Genomic DNA, 21,845 nt, shown 5'->3' with positions numbered 1-21,845 from the left:
GCTGGAACATTAGAACTTGTAAAGGGGAAATGAGTCATTTCTCTTGGCTTAGTTTTGGTCATGACACATATGAGAACCAGATTTAAAAAAATGTTCTATGTAAGTTTATACAAAACCTAAATACATATCCCCTGAGATTTGAGAGTAAAACTAAAGCTGCATTAGTGATCATCTTCAAAATGTGCACAGTGTAACACTATGTGCCCAGATAATTCAACACATAAATTAGATAACTGATATTTAGTAGCCCTCAATGTATATCTACTGAAAATCTTATTCATCTTGAACTTTAGTTTCTGAGTTCTCACAAAAACACCTTCCCAATTTTTCAGAGTCTCTTGGAGTTATTTATTAAACTTTTCATACTGTCTCTATATATGAGATGTATCCTTCATTGTGCCATGGCTAAGTAACATAGAGAATGTTCATTCTTTACAAAGCCTTATACCTCTGGGACAATAATGTCTGACATTTGACAATACCCAAATATAAAAAATAAAATGTATGAATGGATAAATGAAAATGTCACTGTAATATAATGTTTCTGAAATTTTCCCATCCATAACTGGAGGTACAAGGAAACCCATGATATTTACCAAATATAATACTATACAGAAATTTTTATCAATAACAAAAAATTTAGAAGGCAGGTATAATGGAACCTCATTTAATGCCAGCACTTGAGAAACAGAGGCAAGAATATCTGCAAGAACAAAGATAGTCTGATCTACATAGACAATTTCAGACCAGCCAAGGATAGGTTGTGAGACATTGTGTCAAAACAAAACAAAACAATGAAACAAAAGTTATTAAGTAATGTAAAAACTTGGTTAAGTATAAACCATGAATACACAAAATATATTTACCTAAAAATATATTTACTCAGACATAGTCATGTAAAAATTTTAAGCTAAAATAATATAAAATTAAAAATATACTTACAAAAAGAATCTCAGCAATGAGCGAGAAACCTGATAATGGGGCATACAGAACATGAACAGACAATCTCTTGTAACCAAGCAAGTATTCCATGGAGAAATTGGGACCCCAACTTAGCCACAAAAGCTTTGACCTAAAATTTGTCCTTCCTACATGATGTGGCTGGGGTAAAGATGGCACAGAAATCTTGAGATTGGACAACCAAGCAAACAGAAACAAACAACAACAAACTATACAATCTCAATGGAATAATTCCTAATGATATTGTGCTATACTCATAGCTCAGTTGTCATCACAAAGGCTTCATCAAGCAAACATATGCAGAAATCCATAGCTAAACATTAGGTATAAGTGTGGGAATCCTGCTGAAGACAGTGTGTGTTGGGTTGTAGGAGCAAGAAAGGTCAAGGACACCACAAGAAAGCACACAAAATCAATTCATCTAGATACATAGGGGCCCAAAGATACCTAACCTACAATCATGAAGCCTGCATGGAACTGACTGAGGCCATCAGCATATGTTACAGTGGTATAGCTTTGACTTCTTGTGGAACGTGTAACAGTGGGATTAGGAGGTGTCTCTGTTTCTTTTGCCTGCGTTTGGGACCCTTTTACTCATTCTGGGTTGCCTTGGCCAGCCTTAATAGGATGACAGGTATGTAGTCTTATTCCAACTTGGTATGCCATGTTTGGGTGATATCTATGGGAGGCTTGCTCTTTTATGATGAATAAAGGGGGAGGAGTGGACTGGGGACAGACAGAGGAAAGTTGGGGGAAGGCCTGGGAAAAGAAAAAAGCAGGAACAGGGGGGACCATAACTTTGGTCCGAATGTCCAAAAATTAAAGAGAAAGGGGGAGGAGGGCCTTATACCACTGCTAAAGAAAAGGAACTAGTTTTGTTCCTTATAGCATGGAGGAGTAACTTTTGGCTATAACAATTCTGTTATATTTGAAAATCACTAGCAGTGTAAGAACAATTTGATCTGAGGATCATACATTGTTTATATGAATATAAAACTATAGTAACTACCAACTAACTATTGAAATTTGATGTTAAAAGAATTATACACATACACATACATACATACATACATACATACATACATACATACATACATACCAGTCAAACAAAACAGGCTGGGTCATACAAAATAAAAGTTGATCTAAGTTATAAAATACAAAGAATAGGCTAGAATCTTAAAGATTTTGTTGCAGAGGAAAAAAAAAATCTAATGGTGAAGGTAGATTAGTTTGTAAAGGAGAGAAGATAGGTTTCAAAATTCCCTGTGTTTACAGTTTCACTGGGATGATATTGGAGAAAGTTAACTCTAGTTTTATTCAACTGAAACACATATAGTTTGTGAATTCGGTAAGTGGCTGGTCAAATCCCTGGCACTGTAGGAACGAATGTACAAGTCTTTGTTAAAGACTGGCTTTTGGTTAGGGAAGCCTGGAAATACATTTTATCTTTTAGGACATTTGAAATTGAGTTCTGATACAGAGTGCAATGTTCTGGTAAATTAGGATTGAGAAATAAGTGCTGTCTTGGGACTCTGGTCTTATGATAATGCCTTACATATATAGGAGCAAAGGACTCATAGAATCAATGGTGCCAATGTCCTGAAAACAATGAGGTCCAGGTAGAAATTTAAGATCTGTGTTCTTGGGCAATCCTTATCATTTAGTCTTACTATAAAAATGTGGAGCTGAGGAGTGATGGTTTTATTCAGAACATCACCTGCTCTGGCACTTTTTCCTGTGATGTAGAATAGACAGGACACAGCTAGACTTACGGACTGGAGTGAGATAGCTTCTTAGGGCATCTGCAGCTGGAAACGCTTTGGAAGGCTGAAGTTAGGTTCAGAGTCTGACTTCTGTTACTGATCAACTTCAGGCTTCAAGTCTGAAATTCTTCTGCTGTGAGAATTTCAGCAAGCTTGGGGGATTGCTGTGTCTGTCCTCTGGCTGACTGCATACCTATTAACTTTTATAAATAGTAATACTTACACTAATACAATAGTCACAGTTCACAGCCAGCTAAGCTTACCAAAAACCTATGATACATTTCATGTTGTGATCTAGATACTTTTTTGTTTCTTGTCAAATGAAATGAGTAACCTTGGAAATGGATACTGAGAGCTCTACAGAAGCAGAGAACCTTCCAAAATGCTCAGAGAGAACAGGAAATGGGTATTCACCTCAAACACAATTTTTGTATTTAATAAAAAACAATAACTTTTACTTAAACTTGATGAAATAATTATAAGGTTTTTTGCTCCTTCATTAAGAACTCTAGTAGCTTGTTTGTTTGGGATTTCTGAACGAATTAAGGGCAGGTTATATAATCTTCATTTATAAACAAATATAAGTGATTTATATAAAACAACTCATTAATATGTATGTGAAAATAGATCTGGACTATTCTCATGAAGAAACAAAATACCCAGTAGTTGTCTTGTTAAATCAGACCTATAGATCTAGGCTCCCTCTCATTTGTGTTTTCTGTTCTGACTAGAAACATTTCATAGGAAGGCAGTTATTTTTGAGAATAGATTACACTTTAGAAACCTATTTCTTTGGCAAGTGTTTAAGCCCAGTCCTCTGTTGATCTTTATTTTCATAGCATTAAATGGATTTGCTTATTTCTTTAGGTGAGATTGACTTTATATATGACCAGATACAAAAATACAAAGAATGAACAATGCTCTCCCTGCCTGTGTTTGTGTTACAAAGAAAGCTGTACCTCAGTACGTATACATTTTTGAAATGGGCAGATGAGTGTGTTGAAGGGTCATTATGAAATCTAGAAATACAGGTTTCAATTTGCTTTTCCATTTGGGTACAGCAGGCTTTTCAGCAGCATCTCTTATTGACCCTTTGATGATTCTAGTAATTGGCTTCTCTAGGTACAGGCCTATAGCATCTCTTAATGATAATCTACCACTCACAGTCTTGAATTACTGTTGTCAACATCAATGCCCCCACTGAACTGTGGATGTTTAACATTATGTCCTGTTGTAGATCAGGTGATTCAAAAACCAGGTGTTTGTCATGAGTTGCCGAGAATCATCATATGCCTTATTATTTTAAATACATTAATTAGAGATGATTATGAAAGTATAGTTAAAACATGGAATGCCAAGAACCAAATTAAAGTTTATTTCTAGTCTATTGTTGTGGGACAGATGACTTTACTTCCCTAAAAATAGTTTTTGCCATCAACAAAACTAGAGCTATAACAAGAACTTTAATTGTATTGACAATCTTGAGAATTAAATAAAATTATGTTTGAAAAAAATATATATTGATTTATTGTAGTTTTAGTTTTTGTAATATGAGTGTTTTGCCTTCATGTACATAGGTGCTCTGGGTGAATGTTTGGTGTCTACAGAGGCTAGAGATGGCATCAGGTCCCCTGGGACAGTAGTTACAGATAGTCTCTGTGAGCCACCTTGTGGGTAAAGGAAACAGAATCTGGGCTGTTTGTAAGATCAGTGACTGTTCTTTACTACTGAGCCACCACTCCAGACCCAATATTATCTTTTTAATTAAAAAAGACAATTGGAAACTTGATATTTTAATGATGAGTCATTTTAAAAATAGAATAAAAATACCCTAAAAGTTGTATTCAGCTTCACAGAACTTAAAAACTTTGATTTATTTGATCTTTCTACATTGACAACATCTTACTGCTACAAAACTGATAGAAGGGTATATAATTATTATATTAATTTGGGATATAGAATTTCTCTTTTCCTAAAGAATCCATCTAGGACACAGGAAAGAGACTTAGCTCACAAAAAGTACATAAGAAGTGATCAAGGTGAATATTCCATCCTGGTTTTCTAGAAAATATAAGCAGAAAGTCTGGAATTTATTACTGTTTGAGATTTTCTACTTATATAATACAAGAACAAGGCAAACGTTAGATTCCCTTGAAAGGATGACTTTAGCAACTCAGTTCTATTAGGAGGATTTCAGAGGACCTTCAATGACACTGTAAATGCTCCAGCCTAAGGTCAAGATAATTCCAAAGTGGAAAGTCACTACACGAAAAATCGTGACCATAGCTGGCAAGCTCTAAGCAAGTGTTACATGAAAGGGTTACTTAATGTCTAATAAGTGTTAATGAGGTAGTTTCCTTTTAGGTGTTTCTCTGTGTATGGCATTTATACATGTATATATAAAACTAACTCAATAAATATCCATCATTGAGAAGGACAGATGAATTTCTCATATGTATGTGGGAATATAGATGAATGAAGAACCTATCACTTTTTGGTTTTCTTTTCTTTTTTTTTTTAAGGAAGGGTCTATTAATCAAAGACAGAATATACTAGCCTTGTCTTAGTTTCCCTAATCAGCATCACCTGTGATGCCATATTTGGGCCCTGCCAGTCTGAAATTTAGAGGTAAGCTGTCACATCTACCCGACACTCACTGCAGCTCTGGATTCCAGTCCTCTTGCTCATGTGGTAAGGGCTATAGCCACAAAGTCATCTTTACAACCTATGAATGTGAATACACTATACTTTGAATGAAGACTTATAGGAAATGCCTTCCTCAGGTTTTTAGTCAAACTTATTATGTCCATAGAAAGCAATGAAAATTATGTCCAAAATTGTCCAGACTGGACACTGGAAACATTAACTTCATCTGGGTGTGATACCATACTCCTTAATTCTAGCAATCAGGGAGCAATAGACCTCTGTGTATTTTAGCCTACTTAGACTACTTAGTGAGTTCCAGAACAGCAGGGACTGCATAGTCAGACTCTGTGTCAAATACACACACACACACACACACACACACACACATCTTACCTTTGTTACTAGATATGAATTATAAAAGTATGGAGCTTTGTTTTATTCTTCATGTATTCTCTTCTGCTTTTGGTCCTATTGAATTTATCTGATAAATTTAGGCATGCTTTTTCATTTCTCATATCATCTGTTGTAATGGCTTTCAGATAATAAGGCTTAATCTAAAATTAACATGATCGATAGAATATCAAACGTGTCTTTTGCACCTTGCCTTCGTGATATACGCCTATAATCTAGGCAATCAGGAAGCAAAGAGCAGAATATTAAAAGCCCAGGCTATACAACAAATTCAAGGCCAACCTGAACTACATAACTATTATTAAAACTAAACAAAAGAAACAAAAAATAAGAATAATGACAAACCTAAGGGCTACAAAGTCTGGAGGCACAGCTGAGTAGTTAATATCATACCAACAAGCACATTGCCTTGGCAATCAGCTCCCATATGGGGCATTTGTGTGAACATGGGTAAAAATAACAAAGGTATAATGTAGGAAACTCAAAGGCAGACTTTGGCAAGAATAAACAATTGATTTTTTAAGAAATGGTGGCTCTGTGGGGCTGCAATGAAAAGATTACTTTTAAAACATAAATGCTACTTTAGTTCAGTTTTTAAAGATACAATATGAACTACTGCTTTTCTGTACCTGTGGATTATGCCTTTCTGGGTTTAGTTAACTATGAATCCAAATCATTAGAGTAAATCTTTTTTGAACTAAACTTGAATAGACTATTTTTATTATTCTCTAAAAAAAATTCTCAGAAAAAAAGTACTTATGTAGCATACATATTATATTAGTTACTCAAACAAATTTAATAATTATTCACATTATATGAAAGGATTCATGAAAGTTATAAATAACATTACATTATTATCCAAACAAAACTTTCTTTAATATAAACAAATTGAAATATATTTTGGGTCCTATAATCAAGCCCCCATGGATACCGAGGAATGATTATATATATATATGATTGTATATATAAATAATTACATATATGATAGATGATTATATAAAATATATATTTAAAATATATATTATGCATAATATTTGATATTATGGCATGTATATGAATTAATTTCATGTGTACTGCCATTTTAAATATTAAGTACAAGAATATTTATTATAGAAACTGATTTAATGAAGGCAGGAAAGAATTTTTAGAGAAATTTATCAACCTATGTAAGAAAAGAAATAAATTGGGCTATATTGATTTTAGGAGGTTATGTTTATCACAGACATAATTAATAGAATAAAAAGATGAGCTACACAGTAGGAGATTTTTTCCATCTATAACAATAGAAAAATGGTCTTACCTAGAATCAATTCCTATTTTAAAAAAACCCAACTCAATACAATAGTAAAGAAAGAAAAAATAAGTTAACAAGTAAGGATTCAGAGCAAAACATTTTCAATAAGACTATAAATTAATATAATTGTAAAGTATAACAGTTTAGTATTGCCTTTAGCTTATTTGCTTTGACCCAGGAACTTTATACATATAAGTGTGTGTGTGTGTGTGTGTGTGTGTACAGATATATTTCATATGTGTATATATATAAAATTAATTTATATGTGTAATATAATACGGAATAATATATATTTCACATATATTTTATATAATCATTTATATGATTATTTACATATTTTATATGTTAAATATATATATATATATTTATTTATACACACACAATACAAACACACTACTTAAGCATGTAACCTTGCTTCTGTATTCAGAGCAGTAGGATTATAGACATTACAAACTGGCTCTGTAATTCTTATGCTTAAAACTGACTATGTACAGGCTCATGTTTTGAGATTTTGTTTTATGTATACATACAGGAATGTATGAAGGAATATATGAAAAGATACATAGGTGTCAGAGTTAGTATTAACTGTCACTTTGACAAGATTTAGATCTGATCATTCAGGAGACACACTTCGGGACAGGTCTGTGAGGAATTCTTTAGATTGGCTTAGTTAAGGTAGAGACACCTACATAAATATGTATAGCACCATTTCAGAGGATGGGTTCTAGACTAAGTAAAAAGGAGAGAAACCAAGTTGAACATCAGCATGTACCTATCTATAATCCCCAACTGTGTGTGTAATGTGATCATCGGCTTCAGGTTTCAACTACCACCTTACATTCCTCACCATGATGGACTGTATTCTCTAACTGTGAGCCAAAATAACCCCTTACTCCCTCAAGTTGCTTTTGTTAGATATTTGGCTACAGGAAAGAGAAAACTAAGTAATACAAGTAATATTGTTGATACATGAATAATATATCTTTGCCCTTCAAAGCAACTCAACTTACAAATATGGCCATCTAAAGGGCCAATCTTTAACATATAATATTTACTCTTATATAGAGGCAAAAAAATGGTTAGGAATTTAACTTAATGGGCGACACACTTGCCACCAAATATGAGGACTTGAGTTTGAATCATCAGAGAGCACATAAAGCCTATTTATTAACCCAGTACTCCTGTTATAGATGGGCGATCAAACAGGCTAGTCCCTGGAAGCTTACTGGCATCAAATAATGAAGAAGCTTTGTCTCAAGCAAAGAGAGATGGGAGATGAGAATTGGTACCAAGGTTGTCTTCATTGTCTGACCTCCACACTTAGGAACACACACATACATAAACACACACACATACACACATCGAACACATCATATGTATATATGCATGCCATCATATATTTACAGAAAGGGACTTTTAAAAATTATGGTTGACAAATTCTTATTGACAATAAGAGTTGGATCATCTCTCAGAATTAAAAAAGGAGAAAAAATTAGAAGGAAAAGAGTACAGGGAAAGTTGTGCAAGGTGTTAGTAACATTGTAACTCTAAATTTCTTTTAGTATGGCATCATTTTGTGTGATGAGCTATCTACTTGTGTTTTTTTGTATTTTCTATACACATCTACTTCTTAAGATATTAACATATAAATTAATTATTTTAAACATAACAAACATTTCTATGAGACTTTAAAAAATCTATTGTGTATAGTTTTTTAATCAATATATTTTAATTTAGAGAATATAGAATATATATTTATTCAAAGCAAATGCCAGGAAAGAATTCACCCAATAATTTCATGCAAATGAGAACTTCATTAATATAAACCATTGCATCAGTCCACAGAGCAACATTTTCCAGTGCTGTGTACATAACTCAACCAATGCCATTTTTCCAATGAATTATCAACAAGCCTGTTTTGGCTTTTTGTGTCTTCTGCAGCTTTACAAATAGGAAAGTCTCAGTTTTGACGGGATGAATCTCTTACTTTGTAATATTTTTCTCTCCTACCAAGACTCTTAGCCCACACAGTTTAAATGTGCAATGTTATTCAAATGAAGCAAAAAGATTAAGCCCTGCTGAACATAAGTAGAGGAAGGCATTGGGAAAGGCTGAATTTCAAAAAAGTAGAGAAGTATCATTTTTGATAAGATACATAAATAGATTTCCAGCAGTGCTGACGTGGGGGGAAAATGAGGCTAACACATGGGATAATCTACATTCCTGTTGATTTTTAAGATAAATATGATAGGAGCTAGCTATAATTTAACTGTGCAGCTCTCACGGCCCATTTGTTTAAGATACAAATTATTTTTAAAATCAAAGATTTCTCCTTTATACACCAACTGGTGGCAATGTTATTGTAGCATTAAAATAGTTAGAACACTAGATCTGTTGTAACATTATAGTGCCACAACAACCTGATAATGCAAATCAAAGCTAATTGGACAACTTTCCTTCACTTAAAAACTTAAGAGAGAAATAATTTTTTCAGTACATGTCTATGTCATTCTCTCCTTCTGCACAAATGATGCTAAAAGGCATTTGGCATTTTCATTGATAATTAGGTATGCATTACCCACTTAATGCACCCTTTACAATTACCAGAGTCTTTGAGATTTCCAAATGCATTTTTAAGTGTTATGTTTAAAAAGTTCCCTTCCCGGGACTTAATTTGTTTTGCAGATCTAAATGCACTCTATCACCATCAAGATCATGTGTAATTTGGGCTCATTTCAATGACATTCAGGAATGCTCAGGTTCCAAAATGCCTTTCATTTTTATTTATCAATCTGAGAGTCCTTTAGTTTAAGAAATAATGAGATATAATATTTTCAAGCATTGGAATTCTTAGGTAAGTAGTAAAAGACCTTTATGTTAAAACTTCCACTATTATGGTATATATTTTTTATTTTGTTTAATGTGTGTATATACAGATGAATGCTTATGTGGGTGTGTGTCGGTTGATATGGAAGTCAGGGTAATTCGAGTGGCCATTCCTCAGGAACTCTATACCTTTATATGAGACAGAGATATTACCAAGAACTCACTAAGCACACTTGGCTAGCTGTCCAGAAAAGCACAGCGATCATTCTGTCTCTGCATCTTTATTGTTAGAATATGTCATAACACGCTGATATTTTTTCCCTCTATGATCCTTATGTTAGAACTCTACTTCTCATGCTTAAAAAGGAAAGGCTTTACCTACTAAGCTACTTTTTCAGCTTAGTGTTTATTTGATTTATGAAACTCCTACTTTCAAAATAAACATAAATTATTTTAAAAAAATCTGAAGATATACACAGTAGAAATTCAGAACCAGCATAGTTTTGGTGTCCTTGGGCAAGGAACATCATTGTATCACCTTAAATTTCTTTAACTGTAAAATATAGTTGAGAATGGTTTACAGATTCAAAATAGTGATGAATGGCATGGTGAATATAACCCTTTTGCATTCCTCTGGAAAAATGATGCTGGTTGTAAATGCCTCCATGTTTATGGTGCCTTAAAATGAACTGTTATTACATGTGAACCTTGAAGCATTGAAAATCAGCCCTACAATATGATGCAGAATTGTATAACCTCCCCTTGTACATTAAATGAACTAAAGCTTGGAACACCTATAAGTATGCATAACTTTTGTATTAATCATTTTAATACATAAAGCTAACATATCCAAAGAAATCATGTGGTGAATTTCAAATTGCCTTTTATAAGTAACTTCAAAGTTCTGGACATCAATCAAATACTTGATGTTAGAATGAATAATAAAATACAAATCTTATCCTGTTAACAGTACAGGTCTAGGTTTCTGCTTACCTACTTATATTCCTGTCACAACAATCTATCTATTGTCCTTGCCCTCTGCTCTGAATGTATTAATTATCCAGTCCTCTATCAACCTTATGTGAAATGGGCAATGTCACCACCCACATTTTGCACATGAATTAACACTGTGCGCAATGTCATATTGAATGCATACTGACCTTTCAAAGGAGGTGGTTTGTCTTGATGCCTATGGACCACTGCATTCTACTTTGATTTTTCCAAGTTTCTTTAGAATCTCACTCTAATTAAATTACCCATTTCATGAAGACGAACCAAATTGTTTTTTAGCCTCAGCCCAGAAGAGTAGTCATTTTCTAATGCCAGCCTTCTGTCCCTTTACCATAATCATCCATTTCTGTCCCTCCATGCCCCTTCTACAGTAACTGGTCCTGTTCACACTTTCTTTAGTTTCTGTGTTGAAACAAAAACTTCTATCTCAATGCTCAAATTAAAGTACACCTCCTTTGGATAAGATACTATTCTTTATTTGTTCCTCAAACTTCCTTCACTCCTACTCAGGGTACTCTGTGGTTTCTGCAAGTCCACATCTTATTTCATGTTATAAAAATTTCAAGAAAATGCAGACAGGAGGAGGAGGGGATATTATGTTTCACTTAGGAGTTTGAACATTAATCATGACATTTATTATTTTTGTGATTTCAGGAAAATCATATTTTGTCTACCCAAGTAAAATGAGACTTTTGAATCTATCAGAAGCTTTATTATTAGGGACAAGATGGTTTACATTAAAAAGTTTCAAAAGTATTTACTATGTATAGGCAATATATTTTCTTTTGTATTATTTTGTTTAGACCTCTATTTAAAGGATCATTTGTTTGCTCTGTTAAAATAGAAGGCATCTTCCTGAATTAATTCTACCATTTATCTTTGGGACCTAGCACCATGCTTAAGTATGTTTAAATTTAAATTTACAGTCAATTAGAAGACTTGTAAAGCTGTCTCAATTCTGCACCAATACATATATTTGAAATATCATCCATGATTCAATATAAAATATACATAATCAAAAGTTTTATTCATGACTTTCATGTTAAGTGTCTGTTTTTGTGATCAGAGTTCTACATACTAAAAGCCTCCCAAACAGCTTAGCAAAATTATAGGTTTCTTCCCAAACACCTATCTCAATTTCTCAGCAACAAGATTTTAAGGAGCAGAGTTAGATTATAATGCCTCACAGAGATACTACAGAGGAAATCAGAAACATACACATAAAAGAAGCAAACTCACATGCTGCCTTTCCTACCAAAGTCCTTGAGAAATAAAAGAAATTTCAAAGCATCTACAAGTGAATTAAAAACCCAAGCTGCATTTATCACTCAAAAATTTTGGAATGAATGACAAGAGGTGATAAGATGTGAAATTTTCTTTTCAGTTAATTTTGGGTGGTTTGTCATGAGGTTAAATCAGAATATACCTAACTACATTATATACCAGATTTCTATCATTTGCCAGGAACTTTTGTGATCAGATAATTTAAAACATGCCTTAAAAATAGAGACATGAGTGACCTGTTAAAGGCTAAGCCACATTTGACCTAGTTCATAACAAGTAATTTTTTTTAAAACATTGGCCACATTATCAGGAAGGATCCATGGTAAGTCATAAGGTGTGGAATTATAGACTATACCTAATAAAAAGTTAGGGTATACCATCAGAATTCCAATACCAAGATAAAAGACAGAAACAAAAGTAATCAGTTACCTCATATATACCAGAAAAAGCTCACGTAGAAAACTTAGATCTACAAAAGGTATTCATAAGTCTTTATTGTTTTTGAAGACCAAAGCAATGCTACAAGAAACTCCAAAAAGACAATTGAATTCACCCACTTTCAAACTTATTTTTTATGTATAATGTTATTTTAACTTAGAGAAATTTGTATAAATAGGACTTCTGGACAAATTTTGACATGTAAGATTAAAAGTCTAAAGATTTTACAGTGAATGGTTTCTTTCTTAGGGTTCCATAAAAGTATCTGAGCCTGGGAAGGAGATTTGTTTGAATAAGATTAATTGAGTTTCCAGTATGACGTTCTCAAAATATATATACATACATATATACATACATACATACATACATAAATGTATAAAATAAAGAGAAGTGAAAAGGCACATGGTTAGGAGTTAGCTTCTTAGTAGCTTGGCTGTTAGGTTTATCTGTGATAACTAAAATAATGTTGGAAAATAATGACATTCTCAAAAAATAATTCTTGTAAAAGGAGAGTCAATTCAATTTTTAAGAGATGAATTGAGGGGAAGTTTACAGAAGAAGGCAGAAATGGAAAGAACAGAGCAAGGGCAAGTGTATCTGCTGACAACTAGGTTTCACCTCGCTTTCTGGAGAGATCTGTAGAACTGAAAGCACAGACAGTGAAGCTGCACAGCTGGGGATAGATGTATTTTCATAAATTGACATATAGGCTGAGCATCACACCACCAATGCCAAGGTTATTGTAAAATATACTGCCTACAGTGTTCATTTAGAGAATAAATTGCATCATTTCGAACTGACATGAAGAAAAAGAACAGTTCCCATGACTTATCTAGGCAGTGTTGTAAAAGGGTCTTTATTATTAAACATCATGAGCATTCATTTTATAAATGCTCTGGTTTTTCTCAGTAAATGTAATTAAAACGTGTTTGCCAACAATATATCCTGAGAAAAGGTACAATCTGATTAGGCCTTTAAGTGTCTAGTCTATAAAATAGAGTTGACAGTAATATCAGAGTTTATTATTATTGGCCAACTCAATACACATATTATAAATAAGGAGTAGTGAAAGCAAGGACTAGATATTAATACCCTAATACATGACCCCACAAAGTGGACCCTATGCTCAATGCTACTGAATGGTTAGGCAATCTGTGTTTACTGCACCAATAATGCTGGGCCTGTTTGGGTGATCATCACTCATTAATAGAAATGAAGACTTTTTACATAGGTACTGTAAACTGAGTCAAAAGCCACTGTGGCTGAAGAGATCATAGGCCTTTGTGAGGAAGGTCCTGCCGTTGCTTTGTTAAATAGACTTGATGTATCTGTCAAAGTTTTCTTAAATTAGTCATCTTTATATACATAGATTCGTATTTCTGCCATGTTTCTTGGACGTTCTGTTTGCAGTGGACAGGGATAAGCGTAAAGACTCATAAATGATAAAAGTGTTGAGAATTAAGTGACTGTTGAATTCTCAGCCATATATGAACCCCCTGTGTCACACCTCCTGAAAGGCTCAGGGAACATCATAGAAAAGAGGAGCAGTACAATGTAAGAGCCAGCAGAAGAGGTGGAGAATTATACAATGCTGTCTTCTGACTGAAGAACTTTTGGACTTCTGTCTTCAGAACTCTTGAACACTTATGAGTCATAATTTTCTATGCAAGATGTGGCCACTATTGGACACATCAAAATTTTATCATTAAACCGCCATTTACTGAAGATTTATAGGCAATTGGTATGTGGAAATGAATGATTCAGTTACATAAATCCTAGTAAGTTGCCTATGCAACAATAAATAACTCCTCCTTTGTGCTTGTGTAAGCAACCATAATGAAATCTATTATGCTATAAACAAAGATTTTAAAGCAGACAGGGGACTAGTTGAGACTGAAAAGGGATCACCAGGGGTATGGGAGGACAAAAATAAAGAAATAAGAAGTAAATATGATCAAAATGTATTTTATACATATGTATGAATCTCAAATTAAAAGCTATTATGTTATTTAATTGACACATGCAAATAACACAAAATAAACCTTGACAAAATAAGGAGAAAACTTTGGATATAAACAAGATATTTCTATCCATGAAAACAATACATAAATTTGTAAAAACAATAGTAATTAAAAATATATAAATGTATATGAAATATGTTGGCTGAGTTAGAAAATGAATGAAACAGAATTAGAGATACCATTTCTCAAGCATCTATATGAATGAAGGCCCTTCCATTCTTATTCCAATTAACCCCTGCCATTGACTTATATAGTGAATGTTGGTGTGAGTTTCAATCAATAAATTTCTCAACAGAGAGTTATCATAAGAACTGCTCTAATTACGTTCTGCCGGATATTTGATAGACATACAAGTTAAGTTTGGGCATGACTGTATCTGAGACCCCAGCATTTGACTCACATTGTTATTCTGTCAAAGACTTTTTCAGTCAAACATCCATTGTTAATTTTAAAAGGAGATAGTGAAGTATTCCAGAGAGAAGGAAAAGGTCATGGAGTTCAGGATCTTTCCATTTGGATGGCATACATCTAGACTACTTCTGTGTAATAATACTCTGGCGGATCTTTCCCTGAATACAATATGAAGCTTTGCAGACACAGCATCAGTATATGTGCTGTACAGGGAGCCCGAATGTTTGGACTCTTTCTTGCTTTTCAAAATGTCAATTTTAGTGCCTAAGGTAGTTTGCGTTTCAGAACAAACATGAGGAACTGGTATAGGCAGACCTAGTTTATGCATGGATTGTGTGAAAATATTTTTGTTCATGTGGTGTTAAGGAGCACAAACATGTTTGTGAGGGCTGGAAGGGTAACTTCAGGTTTCTTCTTCAATTACTTTCCAAATTATTTTTCGTATTATTACTGAATATAGAGCTGACCAAATGAACTAGATGAGCTGGTTAATAAGCCTCACAAATTGTCTTATTTCCATCCCCAGTGCAGAGATTATAGGGTTGTCATGACCCTTAGTTTCGAGGGAGGGATGCAGGAGTTTGAACTCAAATCCTCAAGATTGTGTGACAAGCACAGGAGCCATAAAATTCTAGACCACAGAAGGGAAATAAAAAATGAAGAGCTATAACCTCACACATGTGCAAGTAAAAAAAAAAAAAAAAACTCCGTTTTAATTTAACTTGTATTTTTCTTTTTGGTAACAGTAAATTATATTTTAGTTTGAAAAAGTTTTAGATGCAAGTATTTCTTTTAGGCAAATTAAAAAAATAAAAAAAATTAAAACCATAGAGATAATTTAAAGCATTTTATAAAGTGCAAGCAATTAAGAAGAAGAAATATGTGGCTATATAAAGCACATGTTGATGTAGACACTTAGGATTTATTTAGTTTATTTAGTTGAAGATAGTCTCAGCACCCAAGCAGTGGCATTGTAAGTCTATGCCATTATGCAAAGGCCAAATGATCGATAGAAAATGCAATAGAAACTCAAGAGCATTACAAATACATATTATATGCTGTATAGAATTCCCTTTAGAATTTGTCAGTGTATAATCTGATTCCAATGTTCTAGGGAAATCTACCTTCCAAAGAGGAGAGAGAGGGACTGTTTCACTGCACATTCCTATAGGATATGTGCCTATACTTTTCTCACTGCTATATTTTCAAGTGATCCTTCAATGTAGAAATCAACTGCAACCATGATTTATATGCATCCAAGAGCAGGGCTATCTCAAAAACATTGAATTCTCTACAACCTGTGTAGACCCTAGGATCTCTGGCACAGAATAAGCTTGGAACCATAAGAACTACAATGAGAAATAGACCCAATTATTAATTCATATATCTGCAGGTGACTAAAGTTCTATTACCCAGGATGGGAGGAGACACATATTTCTTAACAAAATCTTTCAATTTGTTTTATGAAAGTTATAGACCTCACCGACACTTCTATGAGCTCCCAGAAGCAAGCATCTAACATTCTAGTTCCCTGACTTATCTAAGTGCAGGGAGTTATCCAAGAGGGAAATGCAAACCTTCTACTTTGTCCACATTGTGAGCCATAATTACTCTCAAACAAGGCTTTCACTGAATCCAATAGGAAGCATTTTAGTCCCTAGAAACACTATATATAAAGGATATAAGAAGCAGCATCTATTGTTCATCTGCTAATGTCCCCAAATGTCACAAAGGTAATTACTTGGATGACATTTATGTGATGCAGCTGGACATTGTTACAGTTAATATAAAGCCTGCCTGTGGCAACTACTTTATTTCCACCTCCATCTCACTGAGGGGGTGTGTGATCGCTGTTCTTAGAGCAACATCAACCTGCCTCACATGACACCACTGCCCTGGGGTTCTTTTCTATGCTCTTCACACTAATACCTTGTTAGAAAGAAAGAAAGAAAGAAAGAAAGAAAGAAAGAAAGAAAGAAAGAAAGAAAGAAAGAAAGAAAGAAAGAAAGGGTAGAGATATCATATGCATGCATCTGAATATTGATATGTGGTACTTTTAGAGATGCTTCCAAGAATACTTCACAATATATAATTAGAAAAATCCTCTCCTAAACAAAAATATTTCTATTATCCTCAGGAAGATAGATTTATGAAACGCACAATCAGAAATTTTATACACATAAAATTCCACTTGATTTCAATGTGGATGTTACTGAGAATATTGTACTTTTGGCCCAACATAGATACATCAGCAGACTGTTTTCCAGGACCTATTGAGTATGGATTTTCCACAAACTTACATGCAAAGTGCAGTTTCGCTTTTCTACTCAGAATGGTGCCCACAGGATTAGTGGCCAGACACTGATATATGCCAATATCTTGATCTGTTCTGGGACTGCTGATGGCCAAACTGCCTCCATCCAACCTATAGTGATAAGTCATGCTGAAGTCAATATCTGTATCATTCTGTTTCCACCTTCAAGAATAAAAAAGAAATAAAGTTACATATGTAATAAAAAGAACTGAATGTTATTTATCATAAATATAATAATGTTTGAATTCCTGTAAGAGTAAAATAAACAAACAGTCAAAACCAAAACACATGATTACCTGTGGGATGATCTCAGTAGTAGTTTCATTCAGGACAAAAATATGCTGTTGTTTGTAGTACTGGGGTTCGAACCTAAGACCACACACTCTACCTATGTGCTATACCACTGGATTACATCCATAGGCTTGCTTTATTTATTTATTTATTTATTTATTTATTTATTTATTTATATTGGTTATTTTATTTATTTACATTTCAAGTGTTACCCACTACCCAGTTTCCCCTCCACAAATCCCCTATTCCCCCTTCCTTACCTGCCTCAGCAGCCTAGCAATCCCCTATTATGGGTCATCAAGCCTCCACAGGATGAAGGGGTTCCTCTTCCAGTGATGCCAGATAAGACAATCCTCTGCTATATAACCACCTGGTGCTATGGGTACCACCTATTTGATTGATGGTTTAGTCCCTCGAGATTTTTGGAGGGGTTGCTGGTTGGTTGATATAGTTGTACTTCATATGAAAATGCAAAGCCCTTCAGCTCCTACAGTCTTTGCCCTAGCTTCCCCTTTGGGGTCCCCACACTAAGTATAATGTTTGACTGCGTACATCCACACCTGTAGTGGTGCAGCTCTGGTAGACCTTCTCAGGAGACAGTTATTTCAGGTTCCTGTCAATTTTGAGACATGTTCTTACTAAGTTTCCGATCTTACTCCAAACACATTCGAAAGACCTGACTGACATTGAGCTTGCAATCCTATTATATTGCTCTCACACAAGCTGAGATTACAGGCCTATGATATCAGGCCTGGCATATACAACTGTTATGAGGTCAGCTATACAAACTGGTAGATTGTTTGGAAGGTCTCTACCCATTAAAAGTTACAAGCATTCACTCACATGAAACCAGAAAGGCAGTAGAACTCTTAACGAGAAATAAAAATTCGACATCAGTCAATAATTCTGACATCTATTTCTTGGAGACTTTCAAATAATGTATACCATACCCGGATCCCCACTACTGAAACTACAAAACAGAATGTCAGAAATTATTTAGAGAGAGAAACCTGAGAAAGCTACATTGCACCCAGCACCAAGCAAAGGTCTGAAAAAACCCATTCAAGAAAAAAACAATAAGAACCCGACAGTTTCAAAATGTGATTGTCTTTGTGAGTCTGCCACTTGTTAAATTAATCACCTTGAAACGATTTCAATGGCAGTTAAGAAAGCCAGCCTTAAGTTATACACTAGCGAAACAAATACAGCTTGAGAATATTCTTTTCCTGGATATTTTCTTTATTTAACATTTCAAATGTTATCTTCTTCCCCAGTTCCCCCTGATCTCAGAAAACCCCTTTAGCATTCTCCCTCCTCCTGCTTCTATGGTGATGTCCCCCACCCACTGACTCCTGCCTCCCTACCCTGACCTTCCCTTACACTGCGGCATCAAGCCTTCACAGCACCAAGGACCTCTCCCACAGATGCCCAACAAGGCCATTCTCTACTACATATGAGCCTGAAAACATGGGTCCTTTTATGTGCACTCCTTGGTTGGTGGTTTAGTCCCTAAGAGCACTGGGGGTTCTGGTTGGTTGATATTGTTGTTCTTCCTATTAAGTTCCAAACCACCTCAGCTCTTTCAGTCTTTTCTCTAACTCCTCCATTGGAGACCCCGTTTTTAATCCAATAGTTGGCTGCAAGCATCTGCATCTGTATTTGTCAGGCTCTGGCAGAACCCCTCAGGAGACAACTATATCAGGCTCCTGTCAGCAAGCACTTTTTGGCATCTACAATAGTGTCTGGATTTGATGACTGTATATGGGATGGATCCCCAGGTGGGACAGTCTCTGGATGACCTTTCCTTCAGTCTATGCTCCACACTTTATCTCTGTATTTGCTCCCATGAGTATTTGATTCACTCTTCTAAAAAGGATTAAAGCACCCACACTTTGGTCGTCCTTCTTGAGCTTCATATTGTCTGTGTATTGTATCTTGGGTATTCTGAACTTTTGGGCTAATATCCACTTATCAGTGAGTTTATACCATGTGTGTCCTCTTGTGATTGGGTTACCTCACTCAAGATATTTTCTAATTCTATTCATTTGCCTAAAAAAAAACATGAATTCATTGTTTTTAATAGCTGAGAAGTATTCCATTGTGTAAATGTACCAAATTTTTAGTATCCATTCCTCTGTTGAAGGACATGTAGGTTTTTTTCCAGCTTCAGGCTATTATAAAGAAGGCTGCTATGAACATAGTGAAGCATGTGTTTTTATTATATGTTGGAGAGTATTTGGGGTATATGCCTAGGAGAGGTATAGCTGGCTCCTCGGGTAATACTGTCTAATTTTCTGAGGAACCGCCAAACTGATTTCCAGAGTGGTTGTACCAGCTTGCAATCCCACCAGCAATGGAGGAGTATTCCTCTTTCTCCACATCCTCACCAGAATCTGCTGTCACCTGAGTTTTTGATCTTAGCCATTCTGATTGGTGTGAGGTGGAATCTCAGAGTTGGTTTGATTTTCATTTTCCCGATGACTAATGATATTGAACATTTTTTAAAGTGCTCCTCAATTCTTCATAGGGTTAGAAAGAGCTATTTGAAAATTCTTTGGAATAACAACAACAACAAAAAAACAGGATAGTGGAAACTATTTTTAACAATAAAAGAATTTCTGTGGAAATCACCATCCCTTACCTCAAGCTGTATTACAGAGCAATAATGATAAAACTGTATGGTATTGGTACAGAGACAGGTAGGTAGATCAATGGGATTGAATTGCGAACTTTTTTTTAGAAGCCAAATTTTCTCAGTGCAGCTATTAATCACCCCTCGGTGCCAGAGTTAAATCTATCTAAATGTGGGCATCAGCAATATTTAGAATGATGCACATATTGCTCGAGAAGTCTCCAGTTGCTCATTTCAAGATCAGTGAATATACAATCACCACCTCTTACTGGACTTATTTCTCTCATTGGACACCTTCCAACTTCATATTTTAAACTATATGAATTGCACACTAATGAGGTTTATCTTAAATTTGAAAGTTGTATGTTGTCATGTAAAGCATTTATGGGAATATGTATTTACTATAATGGATCACAATTAGCATTTGTTCAGGAGGAAATAATACAGAAAGAATAAAGCAAAACTTCCCCTTCTCCACTGTAAAGGTTATGGCTGAACATAACAGAAGATAGATTCGAACATATACAGACATTGACTGTAGCCTTTACATGATATTGGAGTTTACAGAAACAAAACCCCAAACACAGACAGACATGTATATTTAGTACTGGGTATAATTAATGGTTTCCAATGATCAGGATAAAAAGGAGAGCAAGTAAGAGATGATGCTTACAATCCGTGAGAACTTAACAAGGACAAGCTGTTCATGCTCTCATTGATTCTCTGGGGAAAGGTAAGTCCCTTTGCTTAGAGTTTCTGGAAGTGACCTCTGAAAGGAATACATTGTCCTTAACCTAAAAACAGAAGGGTAAGTGGAAGCTGGGAGAGACCTTCTGCTTCTTCAATGATCTCCAGGCTTTAGGGTGGTGCTTTCCAACCTTCCTAACACTCCAACCTTTTAATACAGTTCCTAGTGGATCAGTAACCCCAAAGAATAAAATTATTTTTGTTGTTACTTTATAACTGTGATTTTGCTAGTTGTGAATTTTAATGAATATATCTGTGTTTTCCAATGATCTTAGGGATCCCTGTGACAGGGCCACTTGACCTCTAAATGGGTTGTGAGCCATAGGTTGAGAAGCACCTCTTGAGTGTCCTTTGCCTTAGCCCAACATCAAATGCTTCTTCAAACCATATGTTTAGGGCATATGGTTGCCTTGCTCTGATTCTTCTATTCGTAGTGAAATTATATTCGAGGTGTTTTGTCAGGGTGGGTAATTGTGAGAAAGGACTGGCATTCTGAAAAGTTATTCTGAATATTATTGATTTGGAGGATGACATTACAACAGATTCATTGGAGAAAATCTGACTAATATTACTAAAATAGAAAAGAACTACAGCATTAGGTAATCCCCCACACTGTTAAAGATAGGAAATCATGGTTCAGATAGCAAATCAATCAGATGATTTGAGCCAATCCTGTCAAATTTAAAATTATCTAACCACCTTCTGTATGTGACAAGAATAAAATAAATAAAATAAAAATAATTTAATAAAATGAGGATGTCAGTCGGCAAGAATCCATTCACACAGTTTGGATTTT

The 21,845-nt window shown here is 34.7% G+C and overlaps 1 protein-coding gene across 2 annotated transcripts in view; it reads right to left on the bottom strand.

Moving 5' to 3' along the window:
• The window catches only part of Cntn6 (contactin 6), a 334,089-nt gene that overhangs the window by 163,085 nt on the left and 149,159 nt on the right, over positions 1-21,845 (bottom strand). For both annotated transcript variants that reach the window (XM_034511787.2, XM_076940196.1), the window contains exon 4: positions 17,366-17,541. In XM_034511787.2, the coding sequence (XP_034367678.1) occupies positions 17,366-17,541 (176 nt within the window). The remainder of the gene's footprint in view (positions 1-17,365; positions 17,542-21,845) is intronic.

The sequence above is a fragment of the Arvicanthis niloticus genome, chromosome 9, assembly GCF_011762505.2.
Source record: "Arvicanthis niloticus isolate mArvNil1 chromosome 9, mArvNil1.pat.X, whole genome shotgun sequence".
NCBI classification, from domain to species: domain Eukaryota; kingdom Metazoa; phylum Chordata; class Mammalia; order Rodentia; family Muridae; genus Arvicanthis; species Arvicanthis niloticus.
The sequence above is the reverse complement of the archived record's forward strand: the minus strand, read 5'-3'. Positions and strand labels throughout refer to the sequence as shown.